The 23,252-nt window shown below is 37.4% G+C and overlaps 4 protein-coding genes across 4 annotated transcripts in view; 2 read left to right on the forward strand and 2 right to left on the reverse strand.

Moving 5' to 3' along the window:
- LOC146521164 (protein NLRC3-like) overlaps positions 1-23,252 on the reverse strand; it is a 482,659-nt gene that overhangs the window by 244,192 nt on the left and 215,215 nt on the right. The gene's annotated exons all lie outside the window — the stretch shown is intronic.
- LOC146521178 (uncharacterized) lies at positions 365-4,404 on the reverse strand. Its single transcript, XM_085154292.1, has 3 exons — positions 3,955-4,404; positions 3,233-3,313; positions 365-2,647 (listed from the first exon to the last, which is right to left on the reverse strand). The coding sequence occupies exons 1-3, from the start codon at positions 4,402-4,404 to the stop codon at positions 503-505; spliced, it is 2,676 nt and encodes an 891-aa protein (XP_085010418.1). The 3' UTR covers positions 365-502.
- Positions 4,723-8,991, forward strand: LOC146521179 (uncharacterized). Its single transcript, XM_085154420.1, has 9 exons — positions 4,723-4,791; positions 6,415-6,465; positions 6,651-6,769; positions 6,867-7,259; positions 7,338-7,557; positions 7,685-7,896; positions 8,010-8,157; positions 8,236-8,345; positions 8,680-8,991. The coding sequence occupies exons 2-9, from the start codon at positions 6,426-6,428 to the stop codon at positions 8,989-8,991; spliced, it is 1,554 nt and encodes a 517-aa protein (XP_085010546.1). The 5' UTR covers positions 4,723-4,791; positions 6,415-6,425.
- On the forward strand, positions 11,422-15,360 carry LOC146521180 (C-type lectin lectoxin-Lio3-like). The gene is made up of 3 exons (XM_085154606.1): positions 11,422-11,831; positions 11,917-12,005; positions 12,089-15,360. The coding sequence occupies exons 1-3, from the start codon at positions 11,513-11,515 to the stop codon at positions 12,212-12,214; spliced, it is 534 nt and encodes a 177-aa protein (XP_085010732.1). The 5' UTR covers positions 11,422-11,512; the 3' UTR covers positions 12,215-15,360.

Here is a 23,252-nt window from a genome sequence, read left to right on the forward strand (position 1 = left end):
AACATGTTTAGTTTTAAAGACACCTTCCTGCCTTTAGTCTCATTCATGAGCAGTATTAGTTTTCTTCTCGATTTTTATGTCACAGAAACACAGAAACACAAGACGAGTCGGAAAGAGACGATCGTTCGGTGAAATAAGGATCTGCGAATGCAACATGTGGAACAAGAGTGGAATATGTAAACAAACTGGTTAAAGTACACTGCAAATTCCTTGTAGCTTGACAAGATTTATTGTCTTAAATTTAGCCAGATTATCTTGTCCATCTTGTTTTAAACATTACAAGCTAGTTTCCGGTTTCATGTGTTAGATGATTAGACTTGTTTCAAGCATATATTACCTTTTTTTTCTTTTTTAGTCTGTATATCTAAAAATGAACCATTTTACATTTATTTCAAGCAAAAATAGCTTTTAGATAGAGTGTAAAACAAAAAATTATCTCAAAATAAGAAACATTCACCTTTTTCCTTGAAATAAGAAAGTCACTCATTGGAAGGTATTTATTTCAGGTTTTTAAAGCAAGGACATCTTCAAGGTTATATTTTGTCATAACATAGACACTGTTTCTGAAATTGACTGGGTAATATGATGTAAAATCAAGTAGGTTTTCAACATCAGTCAGTTCAGTTGCTTGGGCAAGGTTGGGAATTGCAATTTCATAGGCAAGAAAGTCTTTGTTGAAACCCAAGGTTTCATACACCTGGTATTCAAAACAATAAAGTACACTATTAACAATAAAAATGTTTTTTACAAGTCCAAAGATAGGGTTTAAACCATTTGCTGAAATGAGTATAAGAGACCTGTCACAGATGTATTTGTTTCCATGTAAAATAAGCCACTTTACTCTAACGGCATGATGTATAGCATCTTCAATCCCCAAAAAATCTACAACCTTTGACTGCAAATGCTCCATATTAGCAACCTCTGATACAGGACCTAGTTCTTTCTCATTTACAAATATCGGATGCTCAGTTCCTGCTTCACTTTGACAACACTCCAGCAGCTGATTGTGGTTTACAAGAGACTTGCACACATTCTTAAAGTTTAATTTGGATGACCATTGTTTAAAAAAACTGTGTTTAGACTCAAATCTCATGCACATATGACGTATTACAGGTCCCAGGGCAATAATCTGAGAGGGAAGATGCAGCATGTAATGTTGCTTTGGGATTACATTTTTTTCTGGGAATAGTTGCCTGAATTGTTTAAGATGATCTTCTATCATTTTTTTTAGTTTGGAAACAGTTTGTAAAGACACAACTGGGGCAAAAAGTATTTTAACAATTTCAATTAAATCCAAAATAAACTGGATAAAGGGATTTTTCTCTACAACACTGTACAATAAGAATGGCAAAATCTTGATCAATATAAGCATTTGTCCAGAGGATTGTTTGAGTCTGTTGTCACTTGAAGCTAAAGTAGCAATACTAATTGGTGAAGGCTTGTCACGTATGTCCACTGATGAAAAAGGAAAATTCTGCATGGCAGAATTAAACAAGTCCAATTCCAAATTTCCAGATAAAACAAGGTATTTCAACACACACTTAATTTCCATTGGTGCCACTCCTTCAAGAATTACATGCATAATGTCCTGTGGCATCTGCTCTATGAGATTAAAACCTGGGAAATCAACTAATTTGCTTTGTCTATTTATGCCAAAAGTCGTTTTGAGCGAGGATTTCAAAAATTCAGTAGTTGCCCTTTCTATTTCAATGCACTGCCTAATGTGTCCGTCCAATGTCCGTCTGGTGAAACTATGTTCATTGAAATTTTCTTGCATTTCATCAAAAGTACACTCACAATGACGACATTTGCTATACGCAAAACCAACTCCTTCCTTAAATCCTGCAAGCTCATGCTGGGCCAGAGTGTCTCCACATACAGCAACAACTGCTCCATTTAAATAAAATTCCCCATTGACAGTGTTAATCATAACACCATCGTACAGTAACTTCAAGTCCTCATTGATTCTCCGTAGTATTATATCTACCCCACACTCATCTATGTCCCTAGACTTTGCGATTGCGAGAAGTCTGATGGAAGCCAACTTTGATCTAAACTTAGGGTCTATGTTGCCTAAGGTGTAATAAAACATTAGTAGTTTATTTACACTCGCACGTGACCCTAGGGGGTTACACATTTCTATCTCATCAGAATAGAGTATCAGTTGTAAAGCAGAGTTCTTCTTTGAAAACAGTGGGTGGGTTTTGAAAATAATTCCATCATTAATGTCATACAAAAAACTGGCGTTGGGGCAACTCTGAGGTCCAGCACTGAGCATGTCAAATAGTCTTGAATTGGATAATAGCTGTTTCAAACTTTCAACCAAAGGAACGTAGTAGAAAGACTTGTTTTTGATTGCAAGAACTCTCGATTCTCCCTTTTTAACTCTACAGGCATACTTGGAAATGATGATCTCCTCAGGTGTGACAGGGTTGAAATGCATCTGTGTTACACGGTCCTGTAGGTTTGAAGCTGCACATATGGGAAAGGGATCCTGAAAGTTGTCCAGTGTTGAAAGAACTTCTTGTTGTAAAGGTCCATTGCTGTCAGGTTGCCTTTCAAGGATGGTCTTTATTTTTCCCCTCAAGGACGTCAGAAGAGCTGTTTGATACTGTTGGACACCAAGGACAATGTTGTTGACACTCCTCTGATGGGGAAAAAAAAACACATCAGAAACATGAAAATGTAAACAGTAAATATATAAGAAGCAAAATGCAACTCTATTTCTTTAGCTGAATGTTGTAATTTACCAGGGGAGCAGTAGAAGAAGAAATCAGCCAATAATTGGCATTGTTTTGCATGACTCACGAGGCACAAACACATTGCAGCGAGCAAGATGGAGGAGCATGAAAGGTTACAACAGAAAAAGGGAACAAATGATTACCTCATTTATTTATTTTTTTAATGTAATTCTACTTCATTTGTCTTTTATGCCTAAAAGTGAACATATTTTACACTGTTAAGCCTATTTTAAACTGAGTGTGCACAGTTTCATACATTGCAGTGAACTGCACAACTCTTGTGCTTAACTTCTTCATAATGTACATTTGTTCTTAATAACTTATATAGGTGAAAGTAATAGCTGAATAAAACCAGTGATAAAAAAACAATCAATTAATTGCAAAGATAGTGGACAGATTATGAAAAGAAATCATTAGTTGCAGCCTTACAGTGAACCAGACTTATTAACAAGTTAACAATGACACCCCCATAATATCAGATGAAGCACTACCTGTGATAGGTGGCATTGCTCCCGCACACCAATAGCAAATGCAGCTGCACATCTGGCAAGATCAACAGTTTCTTTTTTACCCTACAGGACAAAAAGAAAAACAATTGTGTAAGAAAAATGACTCACTCAGAATGTGTTTCAAATTCCACGAGATGCAAAACAAAACAAAGAAATATTCCAAACTGTTGTACATTTTTGCTATTAAAAGATTCCTACTACAATCGATAGCTAATGAAGCTGCAAATGTTATGAACAATTTAAGAGTTATTTAATGAAACTTAACCAATCTTTATGGAATCTACTCTGAAGTTAACTGAAAGAAAAATTTGAAAGCTGATTGGTTCATGGAGCATCTAACAACAAGGCAGGTACACAACACTGGTAATGAGTAATGAGTTTATTTAGATAATGAGTTTATTTATTATGTTTAAGTATGGTAACTAAGCCTACATTGTTGTGCAAGCCTGAATTTCAGCAGATTCATGCATTTGAAATTCAGCACTGGCCTTCATACCTATTAAAATATTCTAATCAAGTAGTTTATCTTAGAAAACACATAACTTTAAAACTATAACCTTCACTTGAACTGAGTACATTTTCTCTAGTTAGGCTTTACTGCAGTTTTACTAAAGCTGAATTGGGGTAACTGTGCTTGGTTAAGGTTAAACAACACACATACATTTAAAAATGTGCGCGCGTATACACAGAAACACATAAAGTACCTGATTCTGACGAGGTGTTTGAAGCTCAGCTGCGTCTTGCTCCATCACGTTCTGACTTTCCTGTCGCTCCTCCTCCAACACCTCCGATGTGACTGGGACTAGTGGTGGCTCTACTTCAGTGCCATTGCCATTGCTAACAGTTTGTCTGGGTTCGGCAATATAGTCGGCAAAAATGGCTGTACCAAAATTTTCGCCTCCTAATACATTTGCATCGGATGAAGCTGTCAGCCATCCTGTAGGGGGGTTCCCAGTGGCGAAGTATTGTGGATGTGTGCGTCTGAGATGGTGGTAAAACGAGTTGAAAACACGGTAATCCTCGGCGCATCCATCGACTCCACAAATGACACGGAAATCTGGGCTGCGACTGTGTGCAGTATTAATATGACTTAAGAGAGACTTCAATGTTAACGCCACAAAGACGAAGCAAATCACACACCTCCAACAGGCCATTGTATTAGACGAAAGTCAAGCAGAAAATATGTTGCCGTGTGGAGCTGTTGCCGCGCTAGTTTGGGAAATACCAAGTTTATGGGGGGAGGGGGTATTACATACTGTAGCTGTAAAAACAAAAAATGGTCACAAGTAAGGTAAAATGAAATAACACCTATAAGAGTTTATTTTAAATCAATGAAGAAGAAATTTACCTATCATACTGGCTGTGTTTTATGAACATACAAACCACTAAATTGTATATCGAAGCAAAAATTGAGACGTCCACCCCCTTCATGTTCCATGATAGTTGTTACCTAACTCCGTTTGAATTTGGAGTCACGGGAATCTACTGCAACCGAGCGTTGAAAGAAAAACTGTAAGAGAAAACTTCGTCAAGAAAGAGAGGTAAGCAATTTTAATTTTTCAGATGTAAGTAGTGTGTAGTCTAATCACTGTTTTATAATCAAGCGGACAGAATAATAAATTTAATTTGAGCGCGGGAAGGAGTAATGTAGCATGCTAACGGATGCTAGCATTAGCTTAGCAGCCCTCGCAGGAGTAATGTAGCATGCTAACGGATGCTAGCATTAGCTTAGCAGCCCTCGCATGTGGTTCAGAGAACATTTAGTGAAGTATCTACTGTAATGTTGCGAGAATTCCTAGCTATGCTATTTATAAGAGGCAATGTTAGCCATTTGTATTAACTTAGTGGTAAGGTAGGCACACTGAGTATTTCTTTCAATTAGCAAGAGAGCTAATTAGCCACATTCAGGATTTTCCAATTGTCTTTGACTGATTTACTAGCTGCTTGAATTCCCTCACAAGGTGTGGGTTTAAATTAATATTTTGATATTAATTGGATTTATTAAAGTGTGCTCAAAACAGTTTTATTCAGGAATCAGGCTGGTTGGTAAAAAAAGTAGCGCTGTGTATCGATTCAAAATTGAAACAGAAGATGGCAGCACTGCATGTACAAGGATGCCAGCTGCCGTTAAACCCCGAAGAAGAAGAAGAAGCTGTGTCCCAGAATTCATAGCGCGGCCTAGCTCAGTTTCTAAAAATGGCGGCAGCTAGTTAGTTTTAATATTTCTCTTATTACTCTTTCTAGGTCACAAAATAAACGTTTAACACATTTTTAGGCGAGAATGTAGCTGTGTAAACTTCAAATATCTGGACAGTTTATCAAGACACCACATATTTTCAAAAGCGCTCCGTCATTTTCGGAGACGTCTGTTACCCACTAGCTCGATAGCTAGCCAGGGTTTAACGGTCACTAGAGCCCGTGAGAACACCGGACTCCGGGCAAACCATTTTCAAACCCACAGCCGTCTTTCACTACTGAGGTTAAACATGATATATAAGTCACTTAAATAACTTAAAAATGTTATTGGTTGTCTTTTTCAGTATTTTATTTGTTCCTGAGTAAATTGGTTTGGCTGAGATTAAAGTTATAGTTTTTACAAAGCTGAATAAACGTCAAGCAAACAACTGATTATCAGAAGTGTGAGATGCTCGAGAATATACTCTGGTGTCCTGTTATATTTTAGATAGCAATGAGCAATCTGCAAATTTCTTTAAAATGTAATAAACTATCATCTTGTCTTTATTTTTAGTTAGCACATACCTTAAACACTTAAAGCTGTAAGCTAATGATCGTTATATAAGAGCAGATGCTGCTGGTGCAATAAGCTGTACGTTTTACGTCCAATGGATGCATGATCTGATTAGTCGACTAATCGCAAAAATAATCGTTTGTGGCAGCCCTAGTCAGCATAATCTTATTGATGAAATTCAATGACACAAATCTGGGTGAGTAAAAGTTCACCGGGCAATATTGTATAACCCTTTCAGACCTCACCCTGGCTGTCTGGACATTTCTTTTATATTATAGCTTTAAAAAGGGTAAAAATGTTGAACAATCAAAACGATTCTTTGACGTGAATCAATTTGATTCTCATGGGACTCAATTAAGATTCAACTTTTCAAATTTTTTTAACATAACACTAATTGTAAACATTTCTCTTGCAGGTGACTGAGCAATGGAGAAGCTGGATGATGTAACAGTATCTGTCCTTAAAGGTTATATTTGATAATATATTTGATAATATATTTGTGTGTGTGTGTGTGTATGTATGTATGTGTGTGTGTGTGTGTGTGTGTATATATATATATATATATATATATATATATATATATATAAATAACAGTTTTGTTTGTGCAGTTATGTGCTTGCACAGTTTAACTGGTGTTTGTCTTTTTGTTAGCTGCAAGCATTGACGAGCGCATGCTTTTAACATTGACCCGTGATGATCTGAGGGACCTTTTTTCTGGGCCTGAGCACTTTCTCAGAAGAAAACATGTTTGGTCAATAATTCATCCTGAGGTATTATGTAAAAAAAATAATTAGGTCAACTAATCTCCAGAAAGTATGCTTTTATTTTAGCAGTACTTGACATTTTTATTTTCTCACCCTAAACCAGGAAGACCATCCTTTACCACAGAAACCTGAAACAACTTCTTCACCCAGGGTAGTTGCAACTTGCCCTCCAACTGCTGATGCTAATGTAAGCCAGCTGAAAATCTTGCAGCTCCCCAGTCCTCCGGAATATGTTGTGTACACCGACAGTGAGTTGGAGCAATGCCGAAAGAGTTACCTGGAGTTGGCCCGCTCCGGCAGGGAACAGGAATGCGTCATGTCAAAAGAACTGAGATGCAGATTGGTGAGAAATACAATCACAAGTATGGTGTCCCTTTTGAGAGCAAGCCAAGGCCAAATGGAGCGATACCCTTCTAAGACCGAAATCACTGCAATGGCTAAAAAAGTTGTGGAATATTATCCTATGCTGCAGGATAATGATGCAAGCGTAAAACACGTAAGTTCTTGTATTTGTTTCATACATAAATCATTTTGTTTTGTTCAGGGGGCATGATATATATGTATTTTTCACCAGGAGAGCATTAATGCCAAGTTACAAAAAAGGCTGCAAAATATGAAAACCCCAGTAAAAAGGCAAGGACCAACACCGGAGAGGGGACGGCCCAAGAGAAGGCTCACTGACCTCTTCCCAAGGGATGAAGAAGCTGATGATGAAGATGCTGATCGCAATTCTTCCAGTGGTGCATCTACTCTGTTATCACCTGTCAGAAATTCTGACGATGCCTCCACTTCATGTGAGTACATACATGTAATTTTGTAAAATGATTATCAACACACAGCCAGCAGTAGCTAATGTTTTGTGGAAGTCTACTTCAGTAACAATGAAAAACCAAAATGCTCTTGTACTTGTCTCTATCTTAGCTGACAAGGATAGTCGGCAAATACAAGCAAGACATTACAAAACATTACAAGAAATGTGCAAGAAGGCAAAACCAAACCAAGAAGATGTGTCCCAGTTATTAGACCTCGAGTTTGAAGCCAGAAGATCCTTCATTGACTCAGACACCATGAAAGAGGAGAACAGAGCTCACCTCATCTTGGATGCATATCCATGCTTTAAAGAATTGCATCATGTAAGTTTTTGGAAGAGTTAATCAACAATCACTTTAATTTCATATATATTTGGTGTGGTAATAAAGTTATTTTGATTTTATTTGTTTACTTATTTTTTTTAAACCTATTGTAGGCGTTGGGTGAGCTTCGCAGAATTTTGGATCCCCACAACAACAAGTTCATCAGTCAAATAAAACTGAGATGGGAAGAATTCTGCTCCAGGGTAGAGTTCTACGGTGTGTCAAAGAAGGCAATGAATCCACCAATGACCATGGACAAAAGTAAGTTTTACAATTTGAATACAAAGTTCTCATCCTTTAAAATGTATGTTTATGAAGGTTTGTTTTTGCTTTGTCCAGCTGAAGCCCACCTTGCACTGATGAAGGCTCTTCCAACGCTCTTTCCCACACCTGCCCATCCACCAAAAAAGATGGGGAATGCTTCTGAAGCATTTCTACATGTCCTGAAGGTAAGTTTTGTAAAATTTGCTTATAAAGATCTACAGAAAATTTGGCAAACGAAATATTTCGGTCAAACATGACTCAAATTCTTTTTCGGTTTCAGCCAAAAGACTTAAATCTATAATTTATTGTTTTCATTAATTTATAACGTATTTAATGTACACGAGTGTGGTCACATAAGGAGTCGCTTGACACTGATAAACCATAAGTCAAAACTACTATAAAATGTGTGTAACCAACAAAGAACAAGATAATGACGCCTCCGACGTTATGACCAAATCCCAGCAAAAAAACATACAATTAACATAAGATGTTAATTGTCATGTCTTTTGTGTCTTGCAGCCTACAGAAGATCCAGATGCTGTCCTCCAGAAACGAAGCTTGTCATGTCCAGTAGTGATGTTCGATGGCTGCAAGTGTGTCATTGCTGTTGGTAATTTACCAGTTACAACATTTGACAAAGAAAAACTTGGTGAGGCTATGATATATGTGATGGCATACTTTTATGCACTCCATCTGACTTACCCCAAATGCGTGGCAACCCTGCTGTCTGTCATTCAGACAGAAGTTCTCCAGGATGCCATTCATGAGTGTGACACTACATCATCTTACAGAAAAGCCCTGGCAGAATGGCATGCATTTATTGGAAAGTAGTGTGTAAATTTCAGATAAATTATGAGAAGGCACTTAAAGGAAAAGGTCTGTTTTGTTCTTTGTTTTTTCAATCTGGGTCTTATTTCTAAAATGGAAAATGTTCATTTACTCACCCAGACAAATTTTGTGGTATTTGGTGTCATTCGGAAGAAATTTGAATCTTTGTGGTCTTCCTATGTCACTTGTCAATTTTAATGGCAATGGCAAAACCTCTAAGGCTGTTGAAATGTTGAAACCACTTAAACAAACTCATAATGTTGGACCTGTACTGTTCAATTGTATCTTTATTATCTGCAGGTTATTGTTAAAGTGGACAAATAAAGATGGACACTTTTGCTCTCTTTCAGTTTTGTTTTGTCCTTAATCAGCAATATAATCTTAAAGTAGTGTTTAGCTAAATTTAAAAACAATATATCTTTAAAATGATTTAATGTACTTGTTTTTAGATTATTTGCCCTGATTTGTTTGTTAGAATAAGTGTTTTATGCCTATTTTCAGATTTAATTTCTTCAACATTTTACTTAGAACAAGTGGTTAAAGCTTATTTTAGGTTTCAAGCCATGATTGGTTGCCTGGAATAAGTGTAAAAGACTTATTTTTAGCTTTATTATCTTTATTTGTGACCTAGAATAAGTGGTTAAAGCTTATTTTAAGGCTCAATGTTCTGATTTATTGCCTGGAATAAGTGTAAAAGACTTATTTTTAGCTTTATTATCTTTATTTGTGACCTAGAATAAGTGGTTAAAGCTTATTTTAAGGCTCAATGTTCTGATTTATTGCCTGGAATAAGTGTAAAAGACTTATTTTTAGCTTTATTATCTTTATTTGTGACCTAGAATAAGTGGTTAAAGCTTATTTTAAGTTCCAATGTTCTGATTTGTTGCCTGGAATAAGTGTAAAAGACTTATTTTTAGCTTTATTTAAATCTAGATATTGTTCTTATTTCAAGAAATCTTATTAAGAAAAAAACACTTACCCCACTGGCAGATAATTTCACTTGTTTTAAGTAAATCTTCACCAAAAATAAGTGTATTTTTCTAGTATTAAGGAGGTGGATTTTTGCAGTGTATAAAAAACAAAAAACAAAAAAAACTGTTAAGCTGGAACACCGGGGCTGTGAGCTCGGTATACTCTGTCAGCTGACTGATAGTGGAGATAGTGACATCTCTGAAAACATCGGAGCACTTTTGCAAACATGTTCTATGTTGACAACCTGACCAGACATGTGAAGATTACGCCACTACATTCACGGCTAAAACACTATTAAAAGTGTAGTTGGTGACAGACAACAGGGTACTTTAAAACTTTATGCCACCACCATTGCTACCTGTGATTTGAAATGCATTCTGGGATACCTGGCTGCCCCAAGTCCACACAAGCAATCAATTATCTAGGATCAACCTGTTTTGACTTACTTTGCACGGCAACCAATCAGATGCTAGAGAAGCTGCAGTGGCATAAGTGTGTATAACTGGTTGGTGAGAGACCAATTAAAGTTTAATTAAAACATAATTGTTTGATTAAATTAAAACCATATGAACTCAAGTGAACCTAGAACTCACATGAGCGAGTTGTTATCGGGACAGGTGCACACATACACACACACACATGAACCCACATGGTGGGTGAGGGGGTAAGGTTGAAAGAAATGTTTCTGGCTAGGTCGCTTGAACACAAAGCAGAGAAGAGAATTAAAAATGCTCTATTTTCTGTTGTCAGTGTGCTTTATATTGTAAAGTAGACCCTACAATAATACATACAGACAAAAACCCAATAATCACATGACCCCGTATGAGCAAGCGATTTGGTGACAGTGTGGGGTAAGCCCTGGTGATAAACACAGCACAGGGCTGTCTTTTATGTTTGTAAGTTACTTTGTAACTTCTCACCTCTGGTTAGTCTCCATATAGTTTGACTATTTAAATGGTTGTAATTTTTATTTTTTTAAATTTGTCTTTTTCAGTGATTCACCCAGGAGCACAGTTTCTGCAATAAAAACCTTTGTTTTATTTTTCTCAGGAGGACTTTCCACTCTTCCTCCCCACTCCAGAGAATACCACTTTGTGAACCAGCCGATGACCTGGACTGAAGCTCAGAGTTACTGCAGAGAACACTTCACTGACTTGGTCACCATCTACAACAGCAACATCAACCAACTGCTTCTCTCAATTACACCAAGGATTAATGCTTGGGTTTGGACAGGGCTCTATAATGACCGTTACAGCTGGAAGTGGTCCATGGAGGGAAAACTTTTTTATGTTGGTAGTACACATGAATTTTTGATCTGGGCTAACGGCCAACCAGACTGTGCATATGCAAATGAATACTGTGTGGCTGTTCAGGGACAAACACAGATGAATGATAGACCCTGTGGAGATTCTTACCCTTTCCTGTGTTATGATGGTAGGAAAAATGATTTGTTGCCCTAGTTTTCCTACGATTTTATGAGATTCAGAATGTGTGTTTGAAAATTCATCCTTTTTATTCGTTCACAGCCAGCAGTACAAGTTACATCTTAGTGATGGAGAGCCGCTCCTGGTCAGCGGCTCAGTCATACTGCAGGACATACCACACAGACCTGACCAGTATAAGAAGCAAAGAGGAGAAATCCAACATCACGCTCACTTTGAATGGATCAGGGGTTCAGTATGTGTGGATTGGCCTCTACAGGGATCCCTGGTCCTTCTGGTCTGATAACACAACCTCCACATTCACTAACTGGTTCCCTTCTGAGCCTAGTAATTATAATTCAGTTGAATACTGTGGAGTATTTATATTAACGACAGGGCAATGGGGAGATCTCAACTGTGGCAGCAAAACCTCTTTTTTCTGTTTCAAAGGTGAGGTCCAGAATGCAAACACTGTAAGATCCTGTCATCATGTAAAACACTAATGTTTGTGTTTTTATATGTGGTTCATTTTTAGCAGTGACAAAGCAAACAGTGCTGAAAATGAAGCTTCAGTCAGAGGCAGACATGCACAGCACAGAGATCCAGCAGCAGGTTTCACAGCAGGTCAGCAGTTCAGTCACAAACACAAACTTGACACAAGTTCAAACTATGCTTCATGTTTTTCATCATCTGCACATTTTGTCCAGCTGTCAGGCCTCATGCTGTCAAAAGGACTGACAGACTTCAGGATTCGTTGGAGGAAAGTCCAGAGTTACCATGACGACCAGTCAAAGAAGCAGGATGTGGACGGTGACTGCAAAACTGAAGTCTGACTGGACTGAACCACTTCATGTGTGAAGTTAATAACATGCTGTGCTGAGCTGTCTCATCCTTTAAATCTTTCAATATTTCAGAGTGTAAAGTTCCACCAACAGCTCATTTGTTCAGCTGCAGTTGTAGTTTGGTAGAAATTCTTTAATCAGAGGTCCACTCACTAGTTTTCCTGATAGGCTCTAGTCTCTTGTTTTTTGTTCTGTAGTGTCTATTTTAAAAGCTTTGACACTGTCCTTCTGCTTTTGCTTTGATGGTTGATAAACATAAAAATATCAGCCATAAATAGGTCCATGAGAGCCCCAAACCTTACCTGATTTCAAATTTGATCAGGATATTGGCTGTAATGTATTCTGGCAGGAAAATGATTATTTGGAAATGCTTAAAATGGAAATGATCATTTACTGTGAGGTGAGGTGTGGTTGGGGTGTGGACAGTGGTTGTGCTTTTGTAACGTTGAGGTATGGACAGCTACACACTGAGGCCTCAGTCCTGCCCACATTTTATTCTGTAAAAACTACATTTTCACTGCTTTTATGACTTTTTTAGTGGGGAGAACATAGCTAGGATTTAATGATTTAACAAATCTTTTAAATCCTTTGTCCTCCACAATGCTAAATGGCTGGGAGTCCTCAATCACCATGCTAACCAGGTCTTCATCTATTTGAGATTGTTCTCCTGAGGAAAGCACAAATATAAATATCACACACATAACTTATTACAGTTGTATAATGTTGTTATTAGTGATGGGTCGGTTGCAAACGAAATGGCTCTTAGAGCTGGATCTTTGACGTGAACGACGCGAGCCGGCTCCTTATCGCGAGCCGTGGGGTTTTTTTTCTTTCTCTTACCTTCTCTGACACACTTTTTTTCCGCTTCACTCAGCATGCGAGCCTTGTGCTTTACGCTTGGAAGAGGGGGGAGAGGCGGTAGTTACACTGAGGCTACGTCCACACGTACACGGGTATTTTTGAAAACGAAGATTTTCCGTTTTCATTTATAAAAAAAATCCCGTCCACACATAAAAGCCAAAAATGAAGGAAAACGCTGCTAGGAACATGCCGAAGCAGCAGGTGGCGCTATATTCCTATCCGTGTAGAAATGTTGGCCAATCAGAAGGCAATAAGCCTGGGTGGGAAAAAGTAAACAAAGATGGGGCATAGAAGCAGAACTGAGTCGTATGTGTGGAGGGACAGTAACTGTGTGTGTGTATATGTAAGCATTTAAACACTGCAGAGAGTAAAATTAACAGTAACAGTATTTTGTCTTCGTCCGCCATTGTAGAAATTAATTTCACCAAAACAATAACGTAGCGCACAGTGTGACGTCAAAAAATGCACACACCTTTGACGCTGCGTTTTCTCTGTTTTCTCTGTTTTTCTCGTCCACACGTTAATTCCAAAATTGAGTTTTTAAAAATATCCACCCTGGCCGGAGTTTTTAAAAATCTCTGTTTTCAGTGACCGAAAACGCCGTTTACGTGTGGACAAAAGGCGCAAGCGCATAGAAAAATCTGCGTTTTCAAAAATACCCGGGTACGTGTGGACGTAGCCTGAGTAGCACAGGAATAGACCAGGGACAACACCGTCACATTAGAAAGGTATAGTAATCATCCACAACTATTTTCAGTTGCAGATGATAAAGGATTCAGAAAGTTTATTCATGCAGGTCCATATGACAGAGAATGTGCATCTTCTTTTTGTTTTCACATAATAATTTATGTTTAATTGTGTTGTGGTTTGCAGTGTTTTGTGTTGTTTCACTTTACATTTGTAAAAGGAAAAAGCTGAAAATTTAAATAGTTAAAAGTTGAAATGTGAATAGTTGGTTTTTGTATTATATGATTTATTTATTACATTTTATGTGGAGTGAATAAATAAAAGTATATTTACGGTGGCCGCTACAGACAAAGCACGTACAAACTTCAAATCACGTACAAAAGACAACAGAAGTACTTCAGGATGCTAGGGGGCAGTGTTGAGCTTTGTTACCTAGTGGCTACACAAGCCAGCAAGTACCAACAACCAGATTTAAAAAAATTATTTGACTATATATGAATGCTTGTGTATAAATACACAAACAATATACAAACGCTTTCATGCTTTCAGTTGTGTAATTTAAGTGATCTAGGTAGTGTGGAGATCAGAGAAATATTTTACTGCTATTGTTCAAGGTCATCATCATTACCATTGCATTAATAACATTAATAATAAAATCTACAGCATTGATATTGTATTCAGATGTTTAAACATATTGGCACCCAATTAGCCTTTATTACAGGTGCAGTTATAACCACGTTAAACTGTTGAGTTAAATATATAATCTTAAATGCTTTTGAATGCTTTTCATAATCTTAAATGTTTATATGTAGATTACATTGCATTATAAAAGAAAGGCCTAACTCTGAGTACACTCTGTGCCAAAGTAGACAGGAAGCGCAGGCTTTTGCAGAGCGTGCTTGTGAAAGTGAAACTAAAGCAGAGTCTAAGTGTGAGTTACTTTGAGGAGCTGTTGGGAGGATGCTATTTGAATAACCAGGTTATTCATTATTGTATTTTATTCACTCATATCTTTTGATTACGCTTTTAGTAGAGGTTCTTGATTAAAACATTTATTCAACATATTACAGATATAGTTTCAGTTAGGTTATTACACATAACGATGAGCCTCTGGTCTGGTGGAAAGGTTACAAGGTTTTGCTGGTGAGGTGAGAGGTGAAACTGAGTGCATTTCAGGTTGACACACACACACTAGATAGACTCATTTATAGGTGAGAGGTTAATCATATTTTGTTTGTGACTACAAAATTGTGCCTGCAAAAGAACAGTTTGTTGCAGAACTGCTGCTGATGTTCCAGACGATAAGCGGGCGTCCGGCAGCGACAGGAAGCACCTGCCGTGCAGACGGAGATGATGTTCTTTTTATTGTGTCACAAGTTGTCAACAGAACATTTGTGGTTTTGAAACTTATGCATGTGATGATGCATGAGGGGGCGTCATAAATGTCCCTGATGATATAAAATAACTGTTAGTGTATTGTTCGAGTGAGATCGATGCTGTCTGCGTACAGTGTTCATCTCCCACACGTGTGTTCATTAAAATCATCGTTTGACTCCACCCAGCCGGATCAGTGTTGTTATTTTGGAATTCCTCCTATATCCCTCTCAATATTTGAACCCTTAACAGTAGCCCTGTTTTTGGAAGTTCAGTTCATGCTAGAAATGTGTTTTGGAGTTTGTACGTGTTTTGTCTCTAGGGGCCACCGCATATATTTATATATAAACATATATAAATAAAACCACTTTTTTTTTACATTAGTAATTCCTTTTGTGCATAATTTTATATTATTGTTAATAATAAATTAATTAAACAACAAAACAACCTGAAGAGCCGGTTCGGAGCCGAAAGAGCCGGTTCTCTAAAAAGAGCCGGAAATCCCATCACTAATTGTTATATCATTTAGTAACATTACAGCATGCTGTATTATCATGGCATTTGATGGCTCACCTGGTCTTGCTCCACAAGAGGGGTTTATATTGCTGTCATAGCTCGCGGCAAAGTTTGAACCACTTCCTGAATGCCCGACAATATTTTCACAGACCGGCCGTTAAGGTGTCATAGATAAATACAACAAAATAAAAGCAGTACCGGTACCGAAAAATTTATTGATAACACACGTGAAAAGACCCAGGAAAACCGAGTTAATGATAAAAATGATAACAAAATAACGCTGAAAACCGATAAAACCCTGAAAACCATAACTTTCACACCTGAGCCTCAACTCTCGCGGCCCAGTACCAAACGACTCACGGACCGGTACCATCCAATTGACAAACTCAATAATACAGGTAAATGGTTTGAAAAGTAAAACACTGCATACAGTTCAACTCAAAAGCTTACTTTAAGGAAAATAAACAATACTACACAAAAGGAAAAACCCTTCATTTGGTTGTATCCAGGGATGCAATCGAAGATATCACACGGCTAGCAAAATCACTAGCCCCGGGACGTCGGGCTAGCGATTTCTCCAGTCAGGCTACCAAAATCTAACTCAGCCCTGCCCGTCGGGCTATCGTAGGAAGGAAAATATATGTCTATGCTTTTGCATTCTTTCGCCAATGTAGCTGAGTAATTATGTCATTGGCATCGATGAGCCACTGTCAACATGTGACATATTGAAATCGCGTTTGAATTTGCGCTTGTGTTTTGCTTTCACTTTCATTTTGCGATCGTGCGAAAGGTGTGTAGAGAGCAGCAGCACTGATTGGTGAGTGATGATTAATTGCGCACCAATTCCTCTGACTTCGTCTTATCACTCATTAGCTTATTAATCAAACGCGACAAGTGAAATCTCTCGCAGCAAGCTTAAATATGTGAGAGGTTGAGTGCGCAAAGAATCGCTGACCGTTATGTAAGTACGTGTGTAAAAGCAGCAGGATTTACGCTGGTATTTTAGTTCTGCTCAGCTAAATAAGACAGGTCAGGGTGAAGAAGGGGCAGCCAAAGAAAAGCCTACCACAAAACGGAAAAGTTATGACAAATCAGACTATGAGGCAAAAAGAAAGCGCAGCTTTATGGTTTCATGGACAAAAGAATTTCTGTGGCTGGAATATGACGAGCTAAATAACACGATGTTCTGCCAGGTGTGTTGTGAGTTTCATTTGATTTCTGAGTCGACAAGCGCCTTTGTTACTGGGACCAGTAATTTTAAGAAAGACCCCATCAGAACCCATGAGAAATGCAAGAAATGCATTATTGCCCAGTCTGCAGTATCTTTCCCAGAACAAACAGCAAAACACATACTAAAAATAAACCAAGCACAACAAGAACTCATGAAAAATCTGTTTAGAACAGCGTGCTATATTGCAAAGAGTGAACTACCACTGGCAAAATTTAGCAGTCTTTGCAAACTTCAAAAAGCAAATAGCCTAGATCTTGGTTCCACTTACTTCTTACCCGTGACTTCAGTGGAAATTTCAGATTCAGGATCTGACACAGACTGATTCATGTTCTACACAGTTCTTACAAGTTCATAGAAATTTCTGTTCAATTAGAACCAAGTATTTGAGTTGATGGTTGTAATTTTTATACAGTTGTTGTGATTTTTATTTTAACAATTTTTTAAATTAATTTTTGTTTCCATTGCAATATTATACTTTAATGTATAATATTGTAATGGAAACAAAACATAAAAAAATTGCTTTCTTTTTTATTTGGGCTACTTAAATTTATTTTGGGTAGTATTTGTTTTAAAAGCGTATGCATGGCTGTAAACTGTAATATGATGCTACTACAAACAAACTGAGGATGGTATGTAGAGCAAAGTTACACCAGCAATGTCTAGACTAAAGCATTATAACCAACTGTAAAATAACATGAAATAAATTAGAAATATTTTTAAGGGACAAGTGGTGAATAAGTTCAAGCCTACCACTTTGTCACAGTTTTATGTAGTGTGTTAGTTTGTTTTTACTGCCTTGGAGCAACTGTGACCTCATCGTTTCCTCTGGGATTAATAAAGTATCTCAATACAACCCTGATGTACTCAAACTGCTTGGTTATAGATTTAAGGTACTTACATTTAACAAAAAGGCCTCAATCTTCAGTATACAGTTAGGATCAGCAAAGTTTTGGGCTGTTATCACATTGTGTGATGTGGTGAAAGCGCAGCCCTAGTTTAGGCTTAAATGTTTCAGACCTTGCCAATAAAATTTTCGTGAGTAAACCTGGAGAAGCGTCAGCTCAAGATATTATTGTTGTCATTGCTGTGGATATTTACCTGATACACTGACTTGGTGAATAAATGTTTACTCTTATTCAAACTGATTTTGTAGCTTCTCTTAGTTTAGCACCAGGTTTATAATCTTGCTAGCTAGTTAGTGTTAGCAAAGCGGTGCTGCTAGGCTAACACCGCTGGGCTCGTGTTACTTAAAAATTAAAACCACAGCCTTAAAAACCTTACATAAAACTATGTCAGTAAAATTTTCCGTTGATTGTTTGAAATAAAAAAGTGAGATAAGAGCCCAGACAAAATTCTTCGGGAGGTGCAGCTGTTAGGGGTGGGGTGTAGTTTCAATCCATAGCCATAACTAAGTAGCTATATATATCGTGTTTAACCTGAGTAGCAAAAGATCGTAGGGGGGTTGAAAACGATACGCCACGAGTTAGCTGTGCTCGCGGACTCTATCAAGCCTTGACCTCCCGCTCAGCTATCCCGCTGGTGGATAACAGAGCTCTCCGAAAACGTGGAAGCACTTTTGCAAATATGTGATATTTTGATAAATTAAGTAGATATTTGAGCATTACACAGCTACATTCTCGCCTGAAAATATCTTAAAAGGTTATTTTGTGACCCAGAAAGGGTAGTCTGGGGAAAAGGAGGATCGCATTTGTCGGCCGCGGTTGTCGGAGCATGTGTACTTGTAAGCGCGGCAATGGCGGAGGAGCGCAGCTAAAAAACCTTTAAATATTACTTTTTCTGGGTCACAAAATAAACTTTTAAGATATTTTCAGCCGAGAATGTAGCTGTTTAAAGTTCAAACATTTGTTCGATTTATCAAGACATCACATATTTGCAAAAATGCTCCAACGTTTTCGGAGATGTCTATTTTTTCATGCTTTGTGTCAGGTTTTGAAGATCTGTGGCATCTATTAATGTCAAATCTAGCCTTTCTTTAACAACATAAGCAAACTGCTTTTATATTTAACCAACTTTTCTGTTTTATTACATTTTAAATAATAATAATAACAATAGTATTTATTTTGTTAAAAAATGTGTTTAAAACAAGTTTTGTTGTGAAAGCTATAATCCAGATTAGTGGCCTGTTAAATGGTTAAAGTCTAGGTTGGCCTTATACTTGAGAATAAAGTAATACAGTTTGTCCTTCTAAAGAATTCAGTTAACTTCCACAGTTAAATCATAAGAAACATTGTGTTACATATAATCCCTGCCATATGTTAGATCTGGTCATTTTGCTTATTAGAAACTTTATATATTGGAAGTTAACTTTTAACAAGCATGTAATGATTATATTTAAATTAGGTGGTCTTTTTTCAAACACATATCTCTTCAGGCCTAAAGTGACCGTGCCGATACCACACATTCAGACAGTAGTAGATGGTGTTTTTAACACTGTATGTGTAAGTCTAATTTGGTTGTATGGGGTCTACATTGACCTTCTGTGTTGTAAGTTAAAAGGATTGCACAGCCATTAAGGATCAAATCAGCTTCTAAAAAATGTTCTGTGTGTACTCCCTCTGCTTGCTTCTTACTGTCTTTGAGGCTCGGGACCAGCACTTCTGCTGTTGTAAGTATTTTGGTTTTCCAATATATTAGCAACTATCAGTGACATTTATATTAATCAGGCTGAACTTTAATCATATGGAGAACTTCAAGGCATGTTGAGGATGTCATTTAACCATTTAAATCAGTGTTGGATCAAGGACACATCTAAAACCTGCAGGACACCAGCCCTCGAGGCCTGGAGTTGGACACCCCTGACCTATGTTGTCTGTTCCTAGAACTTGTACAAGCTTAGTTTACTAGGAAACAAATGGAAATAACTTGATTTTCCTAATGATTTGCATTATGATGAGACAGAGTCACCTTTTGGTCACCTTCACATGTTTCTTTAAGCCCTGAGGCCTATCATTTTCGTTTTAGGGCAACATTGGTAGGGTCACATGATCATTGTTGGTCAGTTGATTGTTGGTGAATGTATTTATTACATTGTACATTCCTGTAGAAAGAACAGAAGCAACATTAAAAAGATAAAATAAAATCCACTGTCCTCAGGCCCAGAAAAGTGTCTCATCCTGTTGTCAGAAAGTAAACTTGTATTTGTGTTTCAAATAGGGACACCCAAATTCTGCAGAAAGCTCACTCCCTTCAGGTGGCCTTATTTGACAGTAAAATATGTGTGAAGAACAAAGGAAAAAACTCTTTGAACATCAGCTTTAATCAGCAGATGAAAAGATACGTTGTCAGGTAAGTCATTATTAATTTATTACTCTGATTTAAACATTTTGAAATAGACACGTATTGGGTGTCCAATTGTGTCAAGACTAAAGATCTCTAAATTATAGATTTTAAATATTCAAACAGTATTGCATATAATTAATTTAGACATCTGCACCAAACTTGATACTAAGAAACCTATTATAAGAACAACGTGTTTTACTGGAGATAATGAATGTTAAAATTGGTGATAATAATTATGGTACAATAATAATCATGATGACTATATCTGTTGTACAGATGCCAAGAATGGAAGAAACCTGTTTACTGCTCATCCTGCTGCTCTCAGGTCAGTGATTTTAATATTTTAAACATTTGAACTATAGTCCATGATCATAATGAGATAAACTGATGTCATTTGGGTAATCAGATTACATGATAATTTTTTAAATGAGATATTTATTAACACATTTAACACGAGGACAGAGAAAATCTGCATTTTCTGATACCACAATACCTGCATTCATTTTAAATGAATAAGTTCTTTATTTTTTCACATTTAGATTTTTGATTTATTGAAAATTTTCGGGGTTTAATTTTGTAATAATAAATCTAACAAACTTCATGTTTTGGCTGCTTCATTGGGGATCAATATGTTTCTGCTTCTAGTTGTTTTTCTCCTCATTCTAAAAATTACTGATATTAACCACATCCTGATGTATTGCTGGTGCTGGTCCTAAGCCCAGATTAAAGAGGAGAGTTTTATCACGATGTTGTATCAAGATGCCAAAATAGACTGGATCTTACAGTGGTATAAAATATTGTTTGCGTTCTCTCCGATTTTCTATTTTTATGTTTATCACACTTAAGTGTTTCACATCATCAAACTAATTTAAATTTTAGACAAAGATAGCACAAGTAAACACAAAATGCAGTTTCTAAAAGGAAGATCTTTATTATTAAGGGGGAAAAAATAATGGAACATGAACAACAAAGTAATTAAGATCTCTCAGGGCTCTAGACGAACTTTTTGCCACAGTTGCACTGGTGCATCTAACTTCTTTTCTTAGGCGCACCAGCACAAAAGTTAAGTGCACCCAAATTTTTCAAACGCATTGCTTAACGCCGCAGTTTTATGTGTTCACTTTTTTGCGGGGGAAAATTGTTGTCCATACAGACAATATTAATTCGTAAATGATTAACTAACAATCTTGTCAACACAAAGATCTTTATTTGGAGCACAGATCTACAAGAAAGAGAAGTTACTTAAAAAGTGCTTGTGCTTTAATAATAATAATAATAATAATAATAATAATAATAATAATAATAATAATAGATTGCATTTATATAGCACGAGAACCTCAAAAGCAGTACAGTACAGTTCTACTATTCATTCACTCTCACATTCACACACTGGTGGAGGCAGCTACAGTTGTAGCCACAGCTGCCCTGGAGCAGACTGACAGAAGCGAGGCTGCCATATCACGCCATCGGCCCCTCTGACCATCACCAGAGTGCTTTGGCACTTTTTGGCAATATTGTAGACAATGTTAAACTTAAACTTAATCATCACATCAGCCTCCTCTGACGACCGGTTTGCTGGTGCCTGCCGCTGAAAAGCAGGGTGGAGAAAGGACATTTGAGCAGTGCATTTGTTGCTGCATATAATGTTTTCTGGCTTTACTGTGCTTTTTCAACGTTCAGAGGTTGATGGCTCCGTGTCAGAGCACTGGCTATGAATTTCAGATGGATCAGACCTTAACAAAAAAAGTTATCAATAGTTCTTTTCATCTTTTCTTATTACCCACAGCTACATCCACTTCTGTTGGGCTTAGGCTACTCACTAGGGCTGGGTATCATCACTGATTTCTGTAATCCATTCACACTTGTGAAACTTCATCAGAGGTGTGAGCATCACAGCAGTTTCCTGTGTGTCAAAGTAACTGAGGATAAAACACAGAAAAACATGAAGGAGATTTTCCTGGCCTGGCTTTTTATAGCAGATAACCTTAAAAATATTCTGCAGTAGATCAAAAACTGAAGAAAACCATGAATCAATATATGAACATTACCATGCTGCTGAAGTGAAGCAGAGCAAAGTTACAGAGGTTTAATTAGAGACAGCCAAGCTTTTTGCAATTTTGCATAATTTTAAAAAGTTTAAATTTCTTCAGTATTGAGCAGCAGAAATTAGGCTTTCTTATCCGAGGTCATTTAAGTAAAAAAAAAAGAAGAAAGACAGTGGACGATAGCACTGTAAACAACGGTAAACTGCTGGGTAATAAGCAAGCGAATAATTCAAAAAACAGAGATAGGAAACTGTTCTTAAAGTACACAGAGAGAGAGCTGTGCATGAAGTGTGATTTTATCATGGTGGAAGCAAAACAGCAAAAGTAAGAGGGAATTAATGACGATGTTTATCAAATGTGAAGCGTAGTTTGGATCTTCTTTTGCTGCTTGTTCAGTGAATTTTGGTTGGAGAGAGACAAAACCTGCAGCATCAGAATCTAGCACAAAAAAGATGTAAACACAGAGCGCAGTCCCACCCCTGACCATCTCTGATTGGTTTAGTCCAGAGCTTCCCAAAGTGTGGGGCCCGCCCCCTAGGGGGGCACAGAGCCATTGCAGGGGGAGCGCGGTGAGGAAAAAAAACACTTGGACACTGCTAGCATAATTGACAGATTATGCTAGCAGTGTCCAAGTGCTAGCAGCACCCACACAAATGCAAAGCAGGAGATGAAGCATCCCTGAATATGAATACGAACATTTTTCTTGTAAAACAAAGGGGGACCTAGCAAAAAAAGTTTAAGTTTGGGAACCACTGGTTTAGACCAGCGGTCCCCAACCCCGGGGCCTCGGGTCCGTGAGTCGTTTGTCAGCCTCTCCCATCAAACTCAGGAGGCGGGGTTACCGTTGATCGAGTCAAAACCAATGAAACCATTGCTTTGGCCTGATGGCCATTTCTTTTAGAAGGTATTTTTGTTTAATAATCAGCGTGACCTGTGTATACATGCATAAACGTTATTAAAAGAAATAACGTTGGTGTTTCCGTCAGGTAGTAACTGCTAGGTTTAACTGTACAAA

This window comes from Neolamprologus multifasciatus, chromosome 3 (genome assembly GCF_963576455.1).
Source record: "Neolamprologus multifasciatus chromosome 3, fNeoMul1.2, whole genome shotgun sequence".
Classification (NCBI taxonomy): domain Eukaryota; kingdom Metazoa; phylum Chordata; class Actinopteri; order Cichliformes; family Cichlidae; genus Neolamprologus; species Neolamprologus multifasciatus.